The sequence below is a fragment of the Cinclus cinclus genome, chromosome Z, assembly GCF_963662255.1.
Source record: "Cinclus cinclus chromosome Z, bCinCin1.1, whole genome shotgun sequence".
Lineage (NCBI taxonomy): Eukaryota > Metazoa > Chordata > Aves > Passeriformes > Cinclidae > Cinclus > Cinclus cinclus.
Window position 1 is genome coordinate 57,136,717 of NC_085084.1, and position 23,753 is coordinate 57,160,469.

The 23,753-nt window shown below is 39.7% G+C and overlaps 1 protein-coding gene across 1 annotated transcript; it reads left to right on the top strand.

Moving 5' to 3' along the window:
* The first annotated feature begins 4,942 nt into the window (after positions 1 to 4,942).
* ERMP1 (endoplasmic reticulum metallopeptidase 1) lies at positions 4,943 to 23,363 on the top strand. The gene is made up of 15 exons (XM_062513405.1): positions 4,943 to 5,226; positions 5,839 to 6,140; positions 9,271 to 9,398; positions 9,731 to 9,836; positions 10,704 to 10,850; positions 12,513 to 12,605; positions 13,924 to 14,136; positions 15,254 to 15,474; positions 18,186 to 18,360; positions 18,920 to 19,110; positions 19,768 to 19,920; positions 20,399 to 20,601; positions 21,302 to 21,417; positions 21,925 to 22,088; positions 23,199 to 23,363. The coding sequence occupies exons 1-15, from the start codon at positions 4,943 to 4,945 to the stop codon at positions 23,361 to 23,363; spliced, it is 2,661 nt and encodes an 886-aa protein (XP_062369389.1).
* The last annotated feature ends 390 nt before the right edge of the window (positions 23,364 to 23,753 follow it).

Sequence of the window (23,753 nt, forward strand, 5' to 3'; positions counted from 1 at the left end):
TCCGATTATTATAATTTTGGAATTAAGAGAGCTCTAAGGCAAAGATATGGGGGTAGGAATAACAGTTCTTTACTAGTATATCTAACAAGACAAACAAGAACAACAACAGCTATGAAATTACCCACAAACAGAACAGTAACTCAGTCCCAGTGGTTTTTTTTGGCTGCAGGCACCTTTTCCCTGAGCTGCAGTTCCCGGTGCTGGGGGCGGGCGGGTCCCGCAGAGCCGCAGGAGGGCTGGGGGTGATGGCAGCGCTGTCCCAGGGGGAGAGAGAGATGGAGAGAGAGCCCTCCACTCACGGTGTGGGTCCCGGTGCTCAGCAGAATGCTGGATGGTGGTAGTTCACAGCGAGAAGACAGCCGGGCAGGGTCCGATGGTGGTTTCCCGACGCTGGGATGGGACACAGGCGGCGATCGTCCTTCTCGTCCGAACTCCGCGGGGGAAATGGGCCGAGGCCCAGCCTTCCGCTTCCTCTTCTGGCTGTTTGAATCTCGCGGGGCTTCCCTCTTCCCTCCCGTCCCCTCCCCCTTGTCACCAGGGCCCAGTCAACAGGTATCTTAGCATGACAATGGGGAAAATTCCACAGAGGGAAAAAGGGAGAGAACTAACACTCAACACATGTCTAGGTGGTGCATTGTGGAGTTATGATAAAATGAGGAACAAAAGTCCAAGAAGAAGTGCCAGTTTCCTTAACAGCATGACATGTGCCTGTATAGGAGAATTTTCAGAATGGACAGCTGCTTGTATTGAACAGAATACAAGGCTACACAAAGCTGCCCTGCATTTCTGTAAGGATGGATTCATGCACTGAGCTCTCAAAATATTCTTCCTAGTTTCATTTTTTAAGACTAGTATGGCAATAGATAATGAAGAAAAATGTGTGTTCACTCTGAGCAATACTGAATGCTTAAAAAATTTGTAAGGCAAACATTTGCAGTACACAGAATGAGAACCAGGCCACAGTTAGGAGATGGGAACTGGACTTTTGGTAGTAGTGCCCAAAACACCCACTTTGAAGACAGGGCAGAAAATTGATTTAATATGAGCTTCTAGTTACAAGGCTGTGGTTACAGGAGTGAGGTAACTGCTGGATATATGGTTGAAGAGATAAAAGATTTGTGCCTGAGGGAGGAGTAAAGGTCTAGCTCCATTGCAGCATGAAGGATCAGCAATCCAACACCACCTTCTGTGCAGGGAAGCAAGATTTTTCCAAGCCCACATGTATCACTAAGGAAAGGCTGATATAAGGCTGACAAAATCCCCTGGAAATGCAAAATGTAAAAACTGATTCTTCTTCCTCACAGGTTTTCTGCTGAGTCCAAATTTCATTGAAAGCTGGTCTGTCAGAGAAGCTGTGGGACACTGAGTGGATGGCTGAACATGCTGCACTAACAAAACCAGATTCCTAAGACAGCTGGACAGAACTGTCACTTCAAAGCTGTGGCAAGATGCTTACATTAAAACAAGTAAACATCTCTGCATCCCTGCAGAGTAGCAAGGATTTTATCTTTGTATGTGTCTCTGGTGTAGGTACTGCAATACTACTTCTTTTGGTTTACAAATGCAGGAAAGTTACTTGACAACTTGAAATCATCAGAATGGTTAGCAGGAGGATGAAAGGGCTGGAAAAATCAACAGTTTATAAAACTTAAGCTTGAAGATGACCATAAGAGGGGCCTTGATCATGAGGTGCTAATACCTACATTGGACTATAAATCTTGTAACAAAGGGAATTTCAATTTAATGGTCAATGATGTAAGAAGATTCCATGGTTAGAAAAGAGAAGCTAAGAAATTAATACCACAAGTAAGTCACGTTTGAATAAGAAAGATGATAATGGGAACAACTTACCTATTATTTCATTTATTTTTAATCAAAACTGAATGCTCTTCTGAAGACAGTGTTCTAGTTCTCTAGCTGATGGTGGCCTTAGTGTATAAAACATTCATATTTGTACTTTTCTGTTAAGCAAGAATGCTAACCTGCTATGACTTAACTTGCTTTTGCTACTAAACTATAAAACAAATCCAACCCATAGTTCTTATAGATAAGGAATTGTCTTTTTATTTTTTGTGCTTAAAGCAAAGTTTACAAGTTAAATTAATTCTCAGTGAATACAGGATTTTTCTCTTTTGTGAGCTGACAAAATTAACCAGCTCAGATTACAAGATACTAGGTTAAACACCAGCTTTCTTGACATAAAGTCATACTCAATTTATGTTAATAATTTGATTGGAAAATAGATCCAATTATCTTAAATTGCTCATTCCAGACTAACAGAGCAATAAAGAGCAGTGTGTTGATGTATTTGACCCTGATGTTACAGTCATGTCAAAACATGTAAGCACTATGATTCCAGCCTTCTTTAGTGCCCTCCCAAATGCTGTGCTCAGAACAGATGATAAAAGGGGTGTTGGTCTTTCAAACATACAAAGTCTTTCTGATCTAAAGCAGAAAATTACTTCTGAATTTTGAATTGATAGAATTTCAAAAATTGTTTTGATTGATAAGAGAATGACTAACACCAAAATGAGTATAGTCATGACTTTTTCTTAACAGGGGAGAGGGAGGTGGTTTAATGTTCAAATGTTACCCAAAGAATACATTAAGAAAACAATGACATTTTTCTACAGCTCCAATCCTCATGTATGCCTAGAGCCAAAAGAAATAAATGATGTGTAGCTCCTGTTTCTCAAACTGTGCATAATGCTTCAGACCAACAATGTAGGCACAGTGAAATTGATACAAAGCAAAAGATGTTGCTGGAGAGCAACTGGCCCTGCATAAAATTGCTTAGGTGAGTCTTTCAGGAGTGGTAGCCCCCACTACTTTAACACTGATGATTATTCATGATTTTCCACGAAATCCACTGATTATCCATGAAATCAAAATATGAAAGTCTGTATTTGATTTCTTGACTGCCTCCTCTATATAACTGCAAGACCTACATAAGAATTTCAAAGGAGAAAGAGAGACCTACACTAAATAGCAGGCCCATCTTTCTTTAAAACCATATTTTCTTATATATATTAATAATACTACCTTAACATCATAAAGGTTAGTAATATGACATGGTCAAAGGGCATTTTCCATTCAATGACATGTTGGGCGATCACTTTTTTGTTTGTTTGTTTTATTATTTGTGTTGCAAGCCTTTCACTGGACTAATACTGTGCTGGTATTTTATTTTTTTATTGGAATTTTTGATAGTAGTTTCTAATGTAAAATCTCTTTTTGAGAACCTAATATGTAGGTATGCTTGTGAAGAGAGAGATAATGCAGGTAAAAAAGAGACAAAAGCAGAAAGGAAGGAAAAAATGAACAAAACAGAATAAATTAAGCCTCTCAGCCTAGAACTGTTACTGGGTTGTAGCGTAATCTGGAGCTGTAAATCATAAATTGTCATCAATAATCTTGTTTGTACTGAGGGTGTAGTGAAGCAAATGAGAAAACGCGCTAAGCCTGAGCATGGAAATTTCCTAAAGAACCTGGTGTGTGCAGAGAGCATAGTCATCACCTTTCAGTCCACCACTTTTTTCAGTTTTTTTTTTATTTATTTCAAAGAGTATTGAAAGTCCTATTAGTTTTCATTTGGCAATAAGGGCAGGGTAGAAAGCAGCAGTGTGCAGTGGATTTATTGAATCCAGCAGTGAACCACTGGACTTACTGAAACTGCCATTTCTCTAGATCTTTATATATTTTGTTTCCAGAATACATTACAAAGCAGCAAAAATAAATATCTTTTAGAATATCTTCAAAAATGGTGAAGAACACTGGAAAGCAGTATGATAAACATAGGGCAAATGACCACAAACAGGTCTGTGCCTTCATTCAAAGACAGTGTGAGAGCAGGCAGAAGTGTTCTGTCCCCATGAGCACCGTGTGGAGTGCTGCAGGAGTGATGGTCCTTGCCACTGCTCAGGCCCCATCCTCGCGGGGGCTCTCCTTGGCATGAGTTCACTGGAAGCTGCTATTCACTAGCACCTCCTGGCACTATTGCTCTGCACCCCAGCCTACCTGAGCTGCAATCTGGCCACTGCTACAGCTATGAAAAGGCAAAGATATAATGCAGTGCAGGGGAAAGCCCTGCAAGAGCCACCAGTTCTGTTAGCTCATGGTTTTTAGGGTTAGAGTTAGGGTTGGGGCACTTTGCTGCTGCCCTACCATGACACCACTGTTACTTCTGTGAACTTTCCTTTCAAAGGAAAGATGCTAGGCCACCACTTTCCACAGGCAACCGCTGCTGAGGGATTCCCAGCCTCAGTGTGCAGCCAAACAGGCCCAGCTGCACTGAGTGTGCCCAGTTATGGGATCCTGAGGATGAGAGAAACATGGACCTCCTGGAGCAGGCCCAGAGCCAGCAACAAAGGTAAGGAAAGAGTTGGAGCATCTCTTCCATGAAGAACGGCTGCCACAGCTGGGCTTGTTCAGCCTCAAAAGACACTGAGGGACCTCATCAGTGTCCGTCAGTCTCTGAAGGGAGGGTGCCTAGAGGATGGACCAGGCTCTTCTCGGTGATTCTGAGCAACAGGGCAAGAGGGCACAAGGCAAGAAAACAAGAGGACAACGGGCAGAAACTAATGCCCAGGAAGTTCCACCTGAACATGAGGAAGAACTTTACTGTGCAAGTGACCGAGCGCTGGACCAGATTGCCCAGAGGAGCTGTGGAGTCTCCCTGACTGGGGATATTCAAGAACAGTACGGAAAAATCCCCGCGCCATGTGCTCGGGGACGACCCGAGGGCAGGCAGCGGGGACCAGGGCACGGCCGGCTCCTTCGAAGGGTGGGCAGGCACCGCCGGGGCCGGGGCCGGGCCCGCTGCGGGCTCACGTGAGCGGCGGGCGGGGCGGGGCGGGGCCGGGCCGGGCCGGGCCGGGCCGGGCTCTGACCCTCGCCCGGGCCCGTACGGCGGCTGCGCGGCGGGCGGGCGCACGGCGCGGCCATGGAGCGCGGCGGCGACACGGGCGGATGGCGGCTCCGCGCCACCGCCGCACAGCGCGACCGCCGCCAGCCGCCGCCGCGGGAGGACGGCGACCGCGGCACGGGCGGGAAGAAGCGGGGCGGGCGGCGGCCGCTGCTGCCGCTGCCCGAGGCGCGGGGGGCGCCGCTGGTGCTGCTGTACCTGCTGGGGCTGCGGGCGCTGGCGCAGGTATCGCACCGGCAGCTGCTGAGCCGCCCGCCCGCAGCCGCCGCCGGGCCCCGCGACTTCAGCGCCTCCCGCGCCAGGTACGGCGGAGCTGCGGGAGGCAGACGGCCGGGCTGGGTGACGGTCACTGGCAGAGGGGTCGTGTCGTGCTCTGCCCTGGCGAGAGCTCGGAGCTGATGGAACAGCGCGTCTCCCGTAGTTTAGTTCTTGTAGTCTCCTGTGCTGCTCCTCGTCTCGGAAAGCTGCTTTGCAAGTTTTTAGTTGTTGTGTCACCGAGACGTCAGGAAGACTGAAACTGTTAACTAACTTCAGATTCAGAGTGTTAACCTCAGGTGTCTGTCTTGATAAAAGTGTGCTTTTTCAGACATGCAGAAAAGGGCTTGTAGGTATATACTGAACCTCACTGAAGATAAAATCTTCACCTTTTCCATGCTTTTGTTTCTTTTTTAGTTGATATGTTCAGATCAGAAAATCAGTAAAATGGTTTAATATCATGGTAGTTAAGATAAAGAGTCCTGAGTTAAAGATCAGGCCTATATGCCTATTAAAAAGTACCATCTAACTGGCTTTAGCCCCTTTTGTTTACCTTGAGTTTTGAAATAGAACAATGTACAAAAATGTTACAGTTGTAGATAACTTACATACTAAATGTTGAATGTACTCATGCTTAAGTTTTAATTTATGTCTTACAGGGGGTATCTTGACAACATTACAGCAATTGGGCCCAGAACAGTTGGAAGTCCAGAAAATGAAGTTCTTGCAGTTAACTACCTCTTAGAACAGATTAGGGGAATTGAAAGAGAAAGCACGGATGCTCACAAGATATCTGTAGACGTACAGAGACCCACGGGCTCCTTCAGCATTGACTTTTTAGGAGGCTTTACTAGTTACTATGCAAACATAACCAATGTGGTAGTGAAGCTGGAACCACGTAATGGAGCTGAGCATGCAGTGCTATCCAATTGTCACTTTGATTCCGTACCAAATACCCCGGGTAGGTCTGTGTGTTTGATCCATGTTTCTGTGTGTTACGTGAGCCACAGAGCCTGACTCATGGATATCTCCTACCAAGTAGCCACGTTAGAATAATGCATGTGTCAACTAGTCAACTTGGTCTCAGTGAAATTCATTGTTTAAAGTGACAGGTTGATCCTGTTAAACTCAGGTTTTAACACTCACTTTCTGGTAGGAAGCAATTTACAGGTGCTTATTTAGATTTCTGGGAAGTTTGGTTATATCTGCCCTTCTTATAATTTACTGCTTATGCATATAGTTCACATGCTGTTTCCATCCATCGTCCAAGTCTTTTCATACTTCTGTACTGATTTAATCCTGGTTTTCCTTTCACAGGATGCTTTGTGCCAGAGACTATGCCCACCCCCACTAACGAGTCTGGTTTTCCCTCCTTTTGCTGGTACCTCAGATTTTTAGTCTGATATACTTAAAATATGCCAGCTTTTTTTCTTTGCACATTCAAAGCTTCTGTCTCAAAAGACTGTAGTGATCAAAGGCTGGGGTGCTGTTGTCTTGGTAGTGTATATCTTTTACTGCTGGTTTGACTGTCACTGTTGCATACTCTCTTGTTTTTGTCCCTCTGTATTTTTAAAATTTAATCCTGTTAAATTGTTATTGTGGCATAAGGGTGTAAACTGCTTTGTAAATTTGTGGGTTTACCGAAGCCAGGAAGGTATGGATCTAAAACACAAAATCTGTTGTAACACTCAGCCACAGGTGTGTGCCTGTTATTACAGTTGAAAAACACCCACAGATGGCACTCACCAATGGTGCAGCTTTTACTGGAGTTTCTTCATTTACATCCCACGCACTATTTTACGTTTTTGGTGGTGGACCTTTTGTTCTTTAGCACATGTGACTGGTCTTCATTATTAAGGGAATGATTGAGTATTAGCTAGAGAAACAAAGCTTTTGCTGGACTCCTGCCTTTTCTTCCGTCCATAAGTAGTGTATTTTTTATAGTTTTTCTCCTCAATCATATTTGTACAGCATGAATTTCTAAATTAAGTTTAATAATTGCATGGTTATTATACATGCTCTGTGATTGAGGAACTGCAGAGGTGCTAATTACTGTTTGTATAGTCTATGTATGTCTACCTAGACTTAGAATATTCCACAAGCATAGTACTGTGATAATTAAAAATTGTTTTCAAATTAATGTCCTATGTAAATTGTATGTTGATTTCTGTGGATTATAAATCAGGGTTATGTTTACATCAAGTATTTTCTTTACAGTTACTCAGACACTAAAATATTTCACCAGTCTTGCACTGTAGTGCCAAAAAATAAGAATGGTTTGTGTAGGATTTCACAGAAATCTGCAGAGGAGCTAGAAGTCAGCCTGTGTGCTTGTTCTTAATCACAAAGCAGCCTAGCCCTTTATAGCATCCAGAAGCAGCCCTGCCTTCCATTTTCTTAGTATGCCATTTGCACATTACCTAAGCAAGAACCTCTTATTTTCTCTTCTACTGTATTTCTTTTAGCTATTTGCTCACAGCGCGTTTTTGCATTTCAAAAAAGGTGGGCTTTGCAGACACAATGTAGTTTTCTTAGGTTATTGATATCTGTAAAATCTGTTATGACCTCCTGTCAGTTTTATTGTGTGTGAGGTATTGGGGTATATTTTCTCTGCAAGTTTCTGTGATAGTCTATGGCAACATGGCTGCTTTTATCAGATGTAAATCTGTATGGCTGTTGAAGCCAACAACTTCTATTTTTCTTAGCCTTGCAGCAAGGCAGGTAAATGACTTTACCTGACTGTAAACTGTACGCATCTGGTGAGTTTTCAATACAGCATTTTGAATAAAAGAACTCAGTGTGGCTAAGAGCAGGTTCATGATAAATGTGGGTAGCAGTTAAAGTCCCTTCCAACTCAGAATGTTCTGTGATGTTCTGTGAAATTGGTGAAAACCTGTGACAATCGGGGCTTTAAATCGGGTAGTTGCGTAGTTATCTATAGAAAGCTTTTGTCAGAACAGTGCCATAATTTCTGAGAAATAGGATGGAGAATGGTGTATTGGAAAGATTTCAAATTTATTTATTCTGTGCAATAAAAGATTTATGGTTATATTAGGAATATGCCCTTCTCATTCCAGATGCTTCTTAAGTTTTGCCTGGTGACAAGCTTTGGAAAAGCTGCTCTTTTCTTCTTTCTTTTTTTTTTTTTTTTTTAAGTGTAAATTGAATATTTCGAGCAGCTAACAAGTGTACCTCAATAGCATGCCGAGGCTTGACCCCACCATTGTCAGCTACTCAGTGCATGTCAGCAACATGTGTACAACCCAGGTCCAAAGGAATAAGGTTTAAATTTCTGTTTTCTCCCAAATATTATTTATTAGACCGGGATAGGGAGGTGCTACAGCTTGCACCAAAATGAGGGAAGTGGGAAAATGGGAGACCTTGACTAAAAGATAGATGCTTAATCAAGATTAAAAAAAAAGTGAGGCGTGGGAGTTGTGAGATTGTAGTGTTGGATAAGAAACTCAAAAGAGAACAGAGATTAGAGTGAAAGGGTTTTCTGCAGAGAAAGAAGGGTTGTGAAAAGCATGTGATCATGAAAATCTTTTATTATAATATATACCTTACAGAGGCTTTTAAAGGTGTTCTGATACTTCCTTAGCTTTGTTTTGTGGTCTTAGCTTTATGTTACTTTGAGGTTTTGTCCTCCTAATTGAATGCATTGTAACAGTGTAGAATGCTTTAGGGTGACTTGTGTGGGAATGTTTATTTTTTTTAAATTTGAGAGTGCTGTGAAGTGAAAATGAATGAAAATTGCATCCTTATTTATTCATGTTTTATTTGGGAAAGTAGATAACGATCACAGTGCTTTACTAGTAACCTGGTTAGCCTGCTTTTCTTGAACAGTAGTGTTTGATCTGATATCTTGTAATGCACTTGCTCAACTTGTGAACATAACTTTTCTTTCAGCTGTTGCTTTCAACTAATATAGACAGAGGGTACAAGCAGTACCAGAAAATACACTGAAGCTTAACACAATTATGCTGGTTATATTAAGTTACTGAAATAGCATAAACAGTTTTTTCTCTTTTGTCTTTGTTGCAAATTTGTGCATTTGTTGTAAACCTTATTATTTTGCTGATTATTTTAAGGTGCCAGTGATGATGCTGTTAGCTGTGCAGTGATGCTTGAAATACTTAACACACTTTCAAAATCATCAGAGTCCCTGCAGCATGCTGTCATATTCTTATTTAATGGTGCAGAAGAAAATATTTTGCAGGTGAGAGAAATGTGCCAGAATTATAAATTATGCATCAAGCAGAATATTAAAACTCTAAACAAATGAAATATATGGCTTGTGTTAAATCTCTTGAAACATTCATTAACTACCTGTCTTTTCTAAGGAAAATGTGTATGATTTCAAAGGGAAACTAGAGTTGGATTAAAAATATTTGTCTATATTTGTTTAAGCAGAAGACTTGCATTTCCTGCATCTTTTTGTGTTATCTGCCTTGTGCAGTCTTGAGTTATATGCAGTCTTGAATGATGGAAAATAACATATAAGCTTGTCTGGTAGATATTTGACCTATATTTTTTTGTTTTCCCATCAAGGCTAGTCATGGCTTCATTACACAACATGAGTGGGCTAAGTCAATCAGAGCTTTTATTAACCTGGAGGCAGCAGGTGTAGGAGGAAAAGAACTTGTTTTTCAAACAGGTATGAGCTTGCATTGTGTCCAATTTCTACACTAGGATAATTTGATAATAAATGATGCAGACTTGAAGGAATATTGAAAATTACTGATAAGAAAAAGACAAGAGAACCTCTGTGCCTTTTTCTCAGTCCTGTGTAGCAGTTAAGTTGTTCTCAGTCTTTAGATAACTAAAGCACTGCCACAGAAGTTGCTTCATAGATGGGGAGCCTGTGGAGGACAGAATAATAGAAGTTGTGTTTCCCTTTTACATCAAGATAAAAAAGAGAAAAACATTTGGATAGTACATATATCTTAACACTCATACTTTCATATGTTCTATTTACTGTTCACAGCAGTTCCTTTAAAAGCTTTGCAGGAAGATGTTGGCATTAGAACTCCATGTCATGCTCAGGAAGCAGCAAAACTTCTGTGTTTTGTACGCTATAGTTAGACCTGTGCCCCATCCTAGTTGGACTGTGGATTTGTACTGTTGAGGCTGCTAATCTGTTTACTTGCACTGAATGCTTTAGCAAAAGAGACTTTTTCAAAACAGCAGTATTGATGTGTGACACATACATGATGGATTGGAAGCTTGGCTAAAGGTTGTGACTTCTTCATTAATGCTGGGTCTTTTTGGGACATGGCTTATCTGCTCTGTCACTGAACACAGAAGGCAACAGTGGCTTTTTTTTTCCCCCCCAGGTGTAACTAATTCTTTCTCTCACGGGTGAGTCATTCATCCAACACAATTGTATTTACTTACATGCTCTATGGGGCAATAGTGTTAAATCACCAGTGAGTTACTTTGCGTTTTTCTTACCGTGAGGATGCGTATCCTAACTGAAGTTCAAAAAATATTTGTTGTGAATTTTCTGCTCATTTTTTGTTAGGACCTGAGAACCCTTGGTTGGTACAGGCATATGTAGTTGCTGCCAAACATCCCTTTGCCTCTGTGGTGGCACAGGAAATATTTCAGAGTGGCATTATCCCAGCAGATACTGACTTCCGTATCTACAGGGATTTTGGCAATGTTCCAGGTATGTTATCAAAAGGCACTTCAGTGCACATTACATTTATAACAAGGACACTGTTCTATGGTTGACTATGTGAACATCCTCAAATTTGGTCTGTCACCCTGGGAATTTCCCTGTTCCTTTCCTAAGGAAAAAGGTTTTAGGTTGAGTTTGCCATATAGTTTGCTAGGGATGTTTTTAGACAACTGGTATTTTCCAAAAAGAAGCTGCATGGTAGAAAAGTTTCCTGAGAATCAGGAAAAAACTCCAGGAATCAATAGTACTCTATTAAATCTTCTGTTTTGAAACATTTTGGTACATGGTGTTAATAAGCTGCTTGCAGGAATGAAATGTCTGTATCTAATGGATAAACCAAAATCATCTTTAGAGATAGTGACATAGTCATTAATGCACTTTCCTTACCCTTGGGTTTTGTGTCGTTGAGGATTTTTTTGTTGTTGGATTTTTTGTTGTTTTTGTTTGGTTCTTGTGGTTTGGTTTTTTCCCTTACTCATGGTGTTGTTTTGTTTTGGGGGAATTGGTTGTTGGTTTTTTTGGGAGGTTTCATAGGTTTTGTTTGTGTTTTCCCATGATCAAGGGCAGGACAGAAGATTTTTAGTTTTGCTCATCTGTTGACATATTGCTATCCTTGATATGGACAATGAAAGAAGAGTGAATGTTTGTCCCCAATGAATGTGGGAAGGAAGAGTGAAATGTTTGCTCAGTGTGAACACAGTTCAAAAGACTGTATATAAACTTCTGAAAAGTCCTTGTTGTCCAGGACAGGTTGTCATTGGAGTCACTTTCAAGAAAAGTGATATTTTTTTAATTGGTTGTTAGTACAAAGCAGTTGTTCTGGTATATTCTCTACTGTTCTGAAGTACGCTTCTAGTCTGAAAATTAAGTAGCTGATTTTATACAATGTCTTCTTTGTTCAGAATCATACCTGGATGGTAAATGATTTCTCACTGACATCTGGGTTGTTTTTTTTTTATAAACCAATAAAAAAAATTAAGTTAAAAAACTGGTTTGTTCCTAGTTTGCCAGAAATTGTAAGAATTCAGATTGCAGGTAGCAACTTTGTGCATATGCAGCTGAACAGATGAATGGGTTACACTGAATATATAACTAATGGAGCAGAATAACCTTTGGGTTTTGGTACATACTTTTGTTTGTTTGAAGAAATTATTTGGACTTTGAAATGAAGCATTTTCAGACCAGCTCTCTGAAAAATTGTTTACATGTTAGAAGTACAGAGAGTGCACCTGGTATTTTGAGAAGGTGCTCTATAGTTTCACAGTGCCGCTTTTCACTACTTTTCAGCATGAGCATTTATTGAAGTGTTGCAGGTAAACATTTGGCAAGCACCTTGTGCGTCTTTTCTGAAGCTGGTGACATGATTTGGTCTTTTCATGTGTTTCTCCAGTTGTATACAGATGTGATGGGAATCGGTCCATGTCAAAGGACAGATTCTTGAAAATGTTTTAAAGCTATTCTCTCTTAAAGATGCTGGAAGTCAGTTAGTGTTCTTTCTGCAAAGAAAACTGTTTTGTTCATCTCTAAGGATAATGACTGGGTTACAAAGTAGAACAACATTTTCTGTGAAGTATATGGGAGGTTTTTGCATATTTGTTTTGGGCTTTTAGGATTACAGAGATTTAAAAAATGCTGTTTCTCTTTCTGTAGGAATAGATTTGGCTTTTATTGAAAATGGCTACATTTACCATACAGAATATGACACATCAGACAGAATTTTGACAGATTCCATTCAGAGAGCAGGTTGGTATTTTAAGAATTCAGTAATTTACCAAAGAGTAGTATTGTAGCTGCTTTTTTGTTTTGCTGGGAGACTGCTGTAGTGATAAATTAATAATTTTAATTACACATTTAGTACATGTTGTGGTGTTCTCAGGAACAAATTAACTGAATACAGACCTTTTAAATAAAAAAGGAAATATATTTGGTCAACTTGGGAAGATTAAACTTTATCAGCATCCAGTGATGTTAATTACTTCTGTGTTGTTTTTTTCTCACTAAGTCCCATTGTCACTTAATGTTTCTCATTGTGAGCTTTTGAGTGGAGTGGTGGCATACAGACTGTTCTGCCAACATAGGTTTTTGTATTAGAATGGACCTCAGATTTAACTGAGTCAAACTTAATGTGGTAGCACACAGACTGGGTCAGCAGGATTTATTTTCTAGAACAGGTTATGACAGATTTCAGTAAAGAAAATTGTGAAGACCTTTAGTTTCCCAGGAAAAGCTAGCATAATCCTAAGTGCCTACAGGATTTTGATTATTCACTCTTCAAGTTTATATAGAAGCCGTCTTGGATGACCAGCATGAATAAGGGTTTAAACAGTTCATTGCACCAAGTCAATTTAGCTGCAGGATGGAAAGTAACACCTTTAAATTCCTGTTGGAAAGATGATTTTAGCAGTCATGGTGATTTTATGTAGAACTTCACTAAATGTATCACAGATTAAAAAAAAAGCACAACAAAACTGAAACAGACTTCACAGCCAGTAAGTGTTTCTAATGGTCTAGTAAAAGCAAAATGAAAGTTGAGAATGATTGTCCTCATTTGGTTACCTGTGTTTTGACTGTACTGTATGAAAGGAAAGGGTGATTGGTGCCTGGAGGGTACAAAGGAAAATTGTGGCCTTGTCTTTACAGTCCTGTAGGGAAAGAAAGGCAGGTAATTAATAGTCATGGAAACCTGGCAGGGTTACTTAGTGCTGGGAAGAGGAGGAAGATGAGGAAACTATAAACTCTTCTATGGATTAGCCTTCAGGTCCAGTGCTAAATATCAGAAGTGGAGTTCGTGGGCTGAAAGCCTGATTGTTACCTTCACTGCTGTGGTGTCTAAGTGCAAGAGACTTCCCAAGTATACTTATTTTGACATTTGGATAGAATAACTCATGCAAATACTGTTCTGTGCATACTGTCAAATACTAGTTTGAGAACAATCATTTGTGTATTCATGTCTTCATTGAGGATATTTCCATAAAGTTTTTCAGAATGGTTATATTAAGAATGCTGTGTGGTAATTTATCAGCCTTGATATAATTATATTGTGTATCTGCTCTTGTATTAGGTGACAATATTCTAGCTGTCCTAAAATACCTAGCTACATCAGAAAAGTTGGCAAAGTCTTTTGAGTATCGACATGGAAATGTTGTGTTCTTTGATATACTTGGTTTATTTGTCCTGGCTTATCCTGCTCGTGTCGGCACAATTATGAACTACATTACAGCAGCAGTTGCTTTTTTTTATTTAAGCAAAAAAGTGTTACAGCCAAAACCCAGAGGTAAGTCTAGGTGATTTTAGTTGAGTTTTTTTCAGTTGTTATTTTTTTGTTTGTTTTGTTGTTTTTGGTTTTTTTATTTTTTAAAATTTATTGTTTTTTAATTTCATTACACTTTAACAAATAGCAATTGCTAGATGCAAAAGTGCAGGTGAAAAAGTGTTCAGACCATTACAGCATCTGGTTAGTTGAACTTCAGAAATAAGGTGTGCAGCATGCCATGGGAGTTGCTTTGTGTTTAGATCTTGCATCCTTGCATATTTGTAATGGTGAAAGAATATGGTAGGCCTAGATGTTTATCATTTATGAACCATGATTTTGTCTCTTATTTCATGAAGATGAAAATTAGATCTAGAAATTGTAAAAAATTGCCTAGTATCCATGTATTTTTTTTGGTTTGTTAATTCAGATGAGGTGTCAGAACCATTTTTCTTCAATACCTGTCTGTAGATAGAACCAAGTAATAAAAAAAGTGTGGAAAATGACAGCAAAGCTTAATAGAGAGTGTAAACCAACTCAAATTTAGCTAGACCTTCTTAGTATGTGTAGGAACATGCCTGTTTAAAAGAAAAAAGGTCTAAGAAAATACACCCATCTCCTCCTCAAAATCCAGAAAACAGTTCTGGATTAAGAAAATGTTACAATAAAAAAACCTCAACTTTTTTGGTTTTTTGGGGTTTTTTGGGGAGAACAAGAAGGGGGACTTGGGGTTTGTTTTTTTGTGGTTTGTTTGTTTGGTGTGGTTTAGTATTTTGTTGATGGGAGTTTTTATTTTGGTTTGGAGGTTATTTTTTGTTGGGTTTCTTGTTGGTTTTTTTGTATACTTAAAAGTGGAATTAGGACTCCACTCCTTACTTAGTAAAATTTTTGCTGTCGAGAAAACTGTAGTCTGCAAAATACATCAGTATTCTGGGAGTAAACCTTGCAGCAGGTATGTGTGCAAGTAGACATGCAAAGAAGTAGGCTAAGCAATGCAGACTGTACTGTTAAGATATCTTCACTGGGGACCCCTTTATTTTGGTTATTAAAGGAGTTACACTGTGGGGTGATTAAAATTTCGATGATAATCTGCAGTAGAATAAATAAATGTTGAATGAGACTTGTTTTTTCTTCTTCACAGCTGTTCATAACCTGAAGAAGTTACTGACTGCATTCAGCTTAACCCTGACGAGCTGGGTGTGCACACTGGTGGCAGTCCTCATGGTGGCAATGTTTGTCTCCATCATTGGACGGGCTCTTTCTTGGTACACCCATTTCTATGTTTCTGTGTCTCTCTATGGCACTGCAGCTGCAGCTAAGCTCATTCTTGTGCACATGCTAGCCAAAAAGTTCTTCTACAAGGTAGGCAAGACTTTGTTATTGTTGAAGGGCAGTGGGGTGTTTAATCTGTGGAAGACCTACCTTTTGATCTGCTTAAAAAAAAAGCGTAAAGTTTTCAGTATTTAAAATGTTGCTGTAAAAATTGCTTTATCCAAACATAGGGATTGTTCTGCTAAATCAGAGAGGTAAGAGCTATGTGATTTAAGGCAGCTTTGACCTTTAGGAGATGTTTTAGACAAAAGGCAGGAGCCTTTTGACTTAGGTCACAACAGCCCCAGGCAGTGCCACAGGCTGGGGCAGAGTGGCTGCAAAGCTGCCCACAGGAAAAGGACCTGGGGGTGCTGGGGACAGCAGCTGAACATGAGCCAGCAGTGCCCAGGTGGCCAAGAAGGACAATGGCATCCTGGGCTGTTCCAGCAATAGTGTGGGCAGCAGGACCAGGACAGGGATTGTCCCTCTGTACTCAGCACTGGTGAGGCCACACCTCAAGTCCAGTTCTGGACTCAGTACAAGAAGGACATTGAGGTGCTGGAGCCTGTACAGAGAAGGGCAGTGGAGCTGGGGAAGGGTCTGGAGCACAAGTCCTGTGAGGAGTGGCTGATGCAGTTGGGGTGTTTGGACTGGAGAAAAGGAGGCTCAAGGGGACCAGATCACTCCCTACAACTAACTGCCTGAGAGGAGGCTGTAGCCAGGTGGGGGTTGGTCTTTTCTCCCAGGCAACCAGCCACAGGACAAGAGGAAATGGCCTCAAGTTATGCCATGGAAGGTTCAAATTAAGAGACATTTCTTAATGGAAAGGGTTATCAGGCTCTGACACAGACTGCTGAGGGAAAGGGTTGGGTCACCATCCCTGGAGGTATTTAAAAGATATCTAGACATGGCACTTAGGGGCATGGTTTACCAGTGGCCTTGGCAGTGCAAGGCTTAGATCAGATTATCTCAGAGGTATTTTCCAACCTAAACAATTCCATGATTGTTCTGATTTATAGTTGATCACAGCGGGAGATGGAACAGAGCTCTTGGTTGTCTGTGTTCTTTGCCATAGGTAAAATTCTTTTAGGCCCCTGCCAGGCTCAGTGAGGTTTTGGTGTGTGTTACTTTTCCATTACTGTCATTTGTTATAATTACTGTCTGTCTATCTGTTTTGTTTATGATTCTTTTTTATGGACTAACCAGTGTGATGTAACTAGTGTAATAATTTCGTAATTATAGATCATAACAGTCCCATGTGGTTTTGTGTTAAATACGAATACTCTTGAGGTGTCTGGTAGATGACACTCTTCCAGAACAGAAGTTTACTATTCCTGTTAGGCCTGCTGGATTGAGGTTTTAGGTGCAGTAATAATTAGTCATTCAGCTTGTTGTTACTTAATGTCTCAGCCTTTTGGGTGGGTTTTGGACAAGGGAATTTAGGAAGTAAAAGTTTTAAGAACTTTGTGCTGTTTGATTGTATGAAATGTTCTAAGTGGATCCATCATGTCTTTCTCTGGAAGTGGGTTTTTAAAACATTTTTGGGGGAAGGGGAGTGTTAACTGGGACATGGATGTTACTAAATTAACCTTTGTGGAAAAGAAAAAATAGATGCAATGTTGCCATTTTCCAGACTTCTCCATGAACGGCAGATACTTTAATTAGCTGTTATGACATTTCAGACTCTGGATCTACTTCATGCCTGTTGATTGTCTAGTCATCAGATCAATCTTCTGAAAATCAAGTTTTGCATGCTGTAGCTTGCACCACAATGTACAGTTAATGTTGCTTCTGTACCTTGTGTTTGACTTAAAAGCTGCATAAAAATTTTGGAAGCCAATCTCTTCCTTAGCTATGACTGCCTATTCATGGCTCAACAACTTGTGAGTTGATAAGCTTTATGTTTTGAAATAGGTTTGGTAATGTGTTTCTTCACTCTCCTCCTTTTTTTTCTCTCATCCTGCAATTGAAGTAGGTGCTTTCTGATAACCATTGTTCATGCAAGCAGTCCCTCTTGCTACTGGCAGGATTTGAAATTAAGAATCGTGCATTTGCAATTAAGAATGCAATTAATGCAATTAATTGCATTTGCAATTAAAAATGTTTGCACTGCAAACATTGAGGCGTTGTCCATGTAACTTAAAGCCCCAAAACCAAAACAAATCATATTTTTGATGGTTAAATTTATTCTTTTTTCCCCCCTGAAACATATTTGGTGTTGTCTTTTTTAATTCAAAACAAGTAACATATTTTAATAAGCAGACTTCTGAAGTGACAGCTTGTAGCATGACCTAAAAAGGCACCAGTATGGTATTTGTGCAGTAATAACAGTGCTTGTGTAGGAAGTCTGTTAACAGCTGTTCAAAAACGAGTTTACACTCTCAGGAGGTCCAGATAATTTTTTCACCCGTAAGTTCTGCATAATCTTTTACTGTGCTGTGTTACATTTTTTTTAAAAGGCCCTCTTTGCCTAAAACACTAGCCTTGTATATTCTTTTGTATTGTCATTTGTACATTCTTCTTCCCCAGTCAATGTAATCTCTTTTTCAAGTTATGTCAGCAGATTTAGAAAACTAACTAAAAATACACTGTCATGGCTATTTCTGTATGGTAAGAGAATGGTGAGATGATGTTTGTCAAAACTGTTTTGCCCAAGGAAAAGAATTGTATACAAGGAATATGGATTTTTCCATATGTACTCATGAGATGTGATGTATGGAATGTGCACAGTAATTAAACATATTTCCTTCTTTTTGTTACAGAATGTGAATGAGCAGTACCTGGGAGATGTGTTTTTTGATGCCTCATTGATGATTTGGTCAATAGCATTGGCTGTGATGACTCAGATGGGCCTTTGTTCAGCATTCATTTGTACCTTATGGGTAGCATTTCCTTTACTCACTAAGCTTATGATCCACAAAGAATTCAGCCAAAAAGGTATGGGTTTTCAGGGACAGAAATTGTGTTTCAAAACTTGTACCCTTATTCTTATTTAAGCAAAACAACTGCAAACATTGACTTTGAGTAGTCAAATTAACTAAGTCACTTTTTTGTAATGAAAAGGTGTTCTTGAACTAAAGACAGTTACAAAGTGTGAGAAGCTTTAAAAAAATACACTGAAAAACATCCCGTGTCTCAGGCTAAAAAAAGAGTATGTGAATGTATTAATAAGTGATCAGAATTTCAATCAACAGCAAAGGTTCATAAAAATATTGTAATATTTAAAGAATTCTTGGTACAGAGAACCTGTTTAAACTTTTTTTGCAATACAAGATTAATTTTGTGGTGGTTTTGAAAATTATACTGGTGTTGGCTGTGCAAAATGAGATCTCCTTTCCATATCCATGTCAGGGATGAGGACCAGTACTGTGTATTGGGCCTTGCAGCAGTATATCAGTATATATATATAAACACACAGCTTTTCTGATATAGTATAGTATGTCCTTTTAAGCTTTTATTTTTTGTCTTTTGGGGTTTTTTTTTGTGTTCTGTGCAGGTGCCACAATGAAGTTTATTGTGATGTACATGCTGGGGATGTTTGTTCCCTATCTGTATATGCTGTATCTTAGTTGGACTGTATTTGAAATGTTTACACCTGTCATGGGACGAAGTGGTTCAGAAATTCCACCAGATATGGTGTTAGCAGGATTTATTGTGATCTTCACTATGATCCTGTCTTCTTATTTTGTAAGTGGAATTGTTGTTTAAATGTTGTTTAAAACCCTTAAACTTTTTCTATACTTTTGAATAAGAGGGTTTTTTTGTTCAATACTATAAGTTAGTGATAATTTGACAATATCTTAAGGGTTACAGGAAAGTTCTAGAACGTGTCGAAGATTCCAAGGTTTGTATTAGTCAAAGAAAAGCTCTGCTTCAATGGCCTATGTTGCTCTATGATGGTTTAGTAAAGACTTCTGTAAAATGCAAAATGTAATGCTGAAATTTGAGCAGAGATTCATTTTAGATGTAATACATGATTAAGCAATGCACGTACAACTTCAAAAGGAGTACTCAAGACCTGTGGGCTTATTCTGTTGCCATAGAACCTGGAAAGATTCTGTTGTTTGTTTTTTTTTTTTTTTTTGTTGGTAGATGTTTTAAAAACAGGAAAGTTTGAAAAGCTCCAGGAAGTACTCGCTTTATTCCTTTTTTATAAAATAAATAATCCAAAAAATCCTAGTTTTAAATACTGAGATTAAAAAAAGTGTCTTCTATGAGGTGGTACTTGCAATTATGTCTTTTTAGTGTATCCTCAGTTCTGTAATTGAATTTTATAATTATGCAAGTAGTGTCTTATATCTAAGTGTTGCAGTTTTATAACTGGACTGTTTTTTTATTCTCTAGATTAACTTCATTTACCTTGTCAAAAGTACAAAAACGACGCTAGTAACTTTAACTACTGTGTTTGTAGTCACTCTGATTCTCGTTTGTAGTGGAATCTTCTTTCCTTACAGTTCTGATGCAGCTAATCCAAAGCCTAAGCGAGTCTTTCTCCAGGTAAGAAAAGTTTTGCCACTTCTAGTTGCAAGAGTATTTGTTTTTTTCAAGGCTTAATATTCCCTTTCTTTCCTGTTTTAAAAGCTTTAATGATTATTCCTGGGTTTGAAACAATTGGTAATGTTTCCCTAGTTCACTCTCAGTGTTCAGCTCATCTGTGTCAGAAGAGTAGGATGTCTTAGGAAGCTTTCAGTGGGTGAATTGTGTAAGCAATAGAAATTTACAAAGTGACTGTGGTTTGGGGTGGGCTAAAGCAGTCATCTTCTGATTGTGTTTTTATGATATGTTTCTTATCTGAGTAATTCTTGCATTTATATTCATGAATACTCAACTATGTGTTCAGTGCTGAAAGGTCTGCTGAAAATGCAGTAGACCTTAAGGATTCACATGGAGGATATTTCAGAATCACCTGACTCTTGCAAACTCCAGAGAGTCCAGTTTCTTTCTGTGGCTTGTTTTTTTTTTTTTTTTCTTCTAGCACACGAGCAGAAGATTTCACGATCTAGATGGAAATGTGGTTAAAAGTGACTCTGGTATATGGATTAATGGGTTTGATTATAATGGAATATCTCACATAACTCCCCATGTACCTGAAATCAATGACACCATTAGAACTCCATGCGAGGAGCAGGCTCCCTTCTGTGGCCTTCCTTGGATTCTGCCAGTGCATTTCATGTTCCGGTTCGTATGAGCTCTGCTTCACCTGAGCACTTCACTGCAAAGTTGGGGGTCATTTATGCAAGGGAAGAAAAGCTAACAATTATCTTGGTCTAAAAGTAAATAATCCTTCCTCTTCAGAAGACAAAGTTCTGCCTAGATACTGTGTCTTCTGCCACAGTCTCTGCAAGAAATTTATGGTGTGCTGCAGGATCTGTAGAAGTTGATGTGGTGAAAATAGATGTAAGCACCAGTGGAGAAAAAGGTAAAGAGTCTCCTGAAGGGAAGTTCAGAGTAGGGGGATGTATGTCTCCTCCCTGCTTCCCTCCCTTCACTGCAGCTGACAGCAGAGGATGTCTAGAGTAGCAGGTCTCCACAGAAGGAAACCAGCTGCTGTGGCTATTTCTCACACCTCAAGAACCTTGACAGGAAAAGGTTAGCTGTTTGAAGGTGAAAATATTCTCACTCATTTGCTACGTAATTTAAAGCAGATGAAGGTAATGAATTAATGCACTAGTGAGTATTTTTCTGTTAATACACCCTTTAAATATTTGTCTGGCCAGAAGCTGATTTTACCTGCCTTCTGCTAGAATCAACACCTTTTGAATATTTCATGTAGTAGCAGCACAGTCAGCTGTATTATAAGGAAACTTCTTGTGTTCTGATGTTTAGTACCTCAGGGTGTTGCACAGAGAGTAACTTGAAACTTTTTTTTTCTCCACAGGAAAAACTGGTATCTTCCTGCTCCGGAAATTTTGCCAAAAAGCCCCATTCAGTTTAAACTTCTGTCCAAGCAGCTGATGCCCTGGAACTCTGTGAGGCTAAGCTTTGAAGTATCTGGTGAGTGACTGAAGATTCTGGTTTATGATTTGTGTTCATTTTTATGCCCATAATAAATCAAGCTTTGATTCCAGTACTGCAAGTTCTAGTACCATTCTCAAGATAGTGAGCTTTCTGAGATTAGCATGAATTAATTTAGTTTCATGGCACGCTAGAAGCTGTGGGTGGTGTCTTGCACTTCTTATTTCTGGAACTGAAAACCTCATCTGTCTTGAGTAAGTCTTGATTGTTTTACAGCAGGTCTTTTCTAAACTAAATCTTGTAGCATTTTATATGTTAGTATCTATAAGACTGTATTATATTTATTATTATAAAATGTCCTGTATTCCTCTGTTGCATCATCATCTCACTTATCCCAATGCTTAGAAAAAATTGAAGCATCTTAATGTAGAGAAGACATTTCTGTCTTGCTTTGGAAGACATGAATAGTAGTGGAAGGATGCCATGCTGTTCCATGAGCAGGCAGGTGGTTATTGCTACATGTGGACACAATCTCTGTCCCCGCAGGCCCGAGCCACATGTCCCTGTACGCGCGGCCGCGCGCGGGGTCGGCGCTGTCCCGCTGGTCCCTCGGGGATGGAATGCCAGTCACCAGCCTGGGGGGAGACTACTTTGTGTTCTACTCCCGCGGGCTGCATGCAGCTCCCTGGCACTTCTGGCTGGAGCTGACGGTGAGTGCGGCACTGCTGGAAACCTGGCGATGCCATGGTCCACCCTATTCCCACCACAGCTGCGTTCCTGTGTGAAAAATGTCACAGTAACTTCCACCACTTATTTGGTGGATCTAAATTCTAGTATCCCTCTTTTAATACGTCAGCTTTATAAACCAGCTCCCTTGTATTTTCCATGACTAATCCACCAACTTGACAAGCAGCCAAGGGAAAAATACTTCTCTTGTCTTCATGGTCTTTGATCAAAAGTTTGGATTTCTCTGATCTTAACCTCGTAGTTCTTGAAGTTTTATCTTTACTACTTTTATTTCAGAGTTGATTTTTATTATGAGTAGTTCTCTTTCTCTTCTCTTGTTTGCATGATTCTGGTAAATTGGTGGAAAATTTACCTGTCTTGAAGCTGAAGAGAGTTGTAAAAGCTTTGTTTTCTAACTTCTACATTATTTTCAGCTGGAAGCCTTGCTTCCAGCCTTGCTGTTCCAGTGGGATTTATGATCTGCCTCCCCACCCTTCTAACTTGCAAAGGAATAATTTTTTGCAGACCTGTATGTTTTTTCTATAGATTTAACAGTGTCTTATCTTTTGAGTAAATATTACAAGTATCTTTGAAAGTTCAGAACATCCCTTTTTGCTTCCTGCACCAGGCAGTCTAAACACAAATAATCCTTAAAGGATTATTAAGGCAGATAAGGCAGACTGGAGTCTCAAGTGTGACAAGCCTTGCAAGACTGATAGAGGTAAAGCTAGGCAAAAGGGGCTGTCTATCCTCAGGATTTACCATAGAAGGATCAGTATAAATACTGTATTGGAGTCCATGTCTTGATTCGTCAGCAGAGCAGACAGATACAAACATTGAAATTGGAGCTTGTGGAAGCTGTATAACATATTGGAGGCCCTGTGATCTAAACATTTGGTTCATTTCAAATTGAACTTGTCATGTAATCAGACTGGTATGATGAAGATAGGAGGTGTTTTAACATAGAGGACAAGGAACTACAGGGTGGATTTTGCTGCATAGGTACTGTCTGTAGAAAAGTGCATCTGAATTGATCTCATGTTGAAAAGTCATGAGCAGTCATAAAGACTGTGTTGTCCTTTTCTCACTTTCAGGCCCCAGAAAAGCATTCTGATGGAATAGTATCCCTCGCCATAGCAGCACATTACTTTTTTGGGGAAGATCAAAAGTCACCTCAACTCTATGCCTTACTGGAGAGGTTTCCAAACTGGACATTTTCTTCTGGCTGGTCCTGTACTTACGACCTTTTTGTTTTTTAATTTTGACAGCAGTGCTGCAGGGCTGATAGGGTTATCTCTGATGCAGAATGCCCTTGTGGCAAGCACTTTCTAACAAGATGCCAGAGACTTAAGCAAGAATTTAGAATACTTCAACAAATGGTGTTTCTTTGGCAGTTTGACTGTTTAAACACTACTGCTATCTTGGGGATATGATGATATGTTTCTGAATGCAGTTCACCTTGGCTCTTCCACTGAAATGGTTGTTCAGTTGGTGGGTTTCTTAAAATGAAAACTGCACTTGACGAAGTAATATTAGCATAATAAATGGTGGCAATTGCAATGGAAGGGCTTCATGGAGTTATTTTGATGCTGTGTGAAATAAAACCATACTTTACTGATACATGGAGTATCACCTACCAATCCTATTTG

Excerpts from the sequence above, each read along its gene's own strand:
- ERMP1 (XM_062513405.1), top strand. The coding sequence starts at position 4,943 with ATGGAGCGCGGCGGCGACACGGGCGGATGGCGGCTCCGCGCCACCGCC. Across the intron at positions 6,141-9,270 it reads TTCCGTACCAAATACCCCGG|GTGCCAGTGATGATGCTGTT; the intron begins GTAGGTCTGTGT and ends GATTATTTTAAG. Across the intron at positions 9,837-10,703 it reads AGAACTTGTTTTTCAAACAG|GACCTGAGAACCCTTGGTTG; the intron begins GTATGAGCTTGC and ends ATTTTTTGTTAG.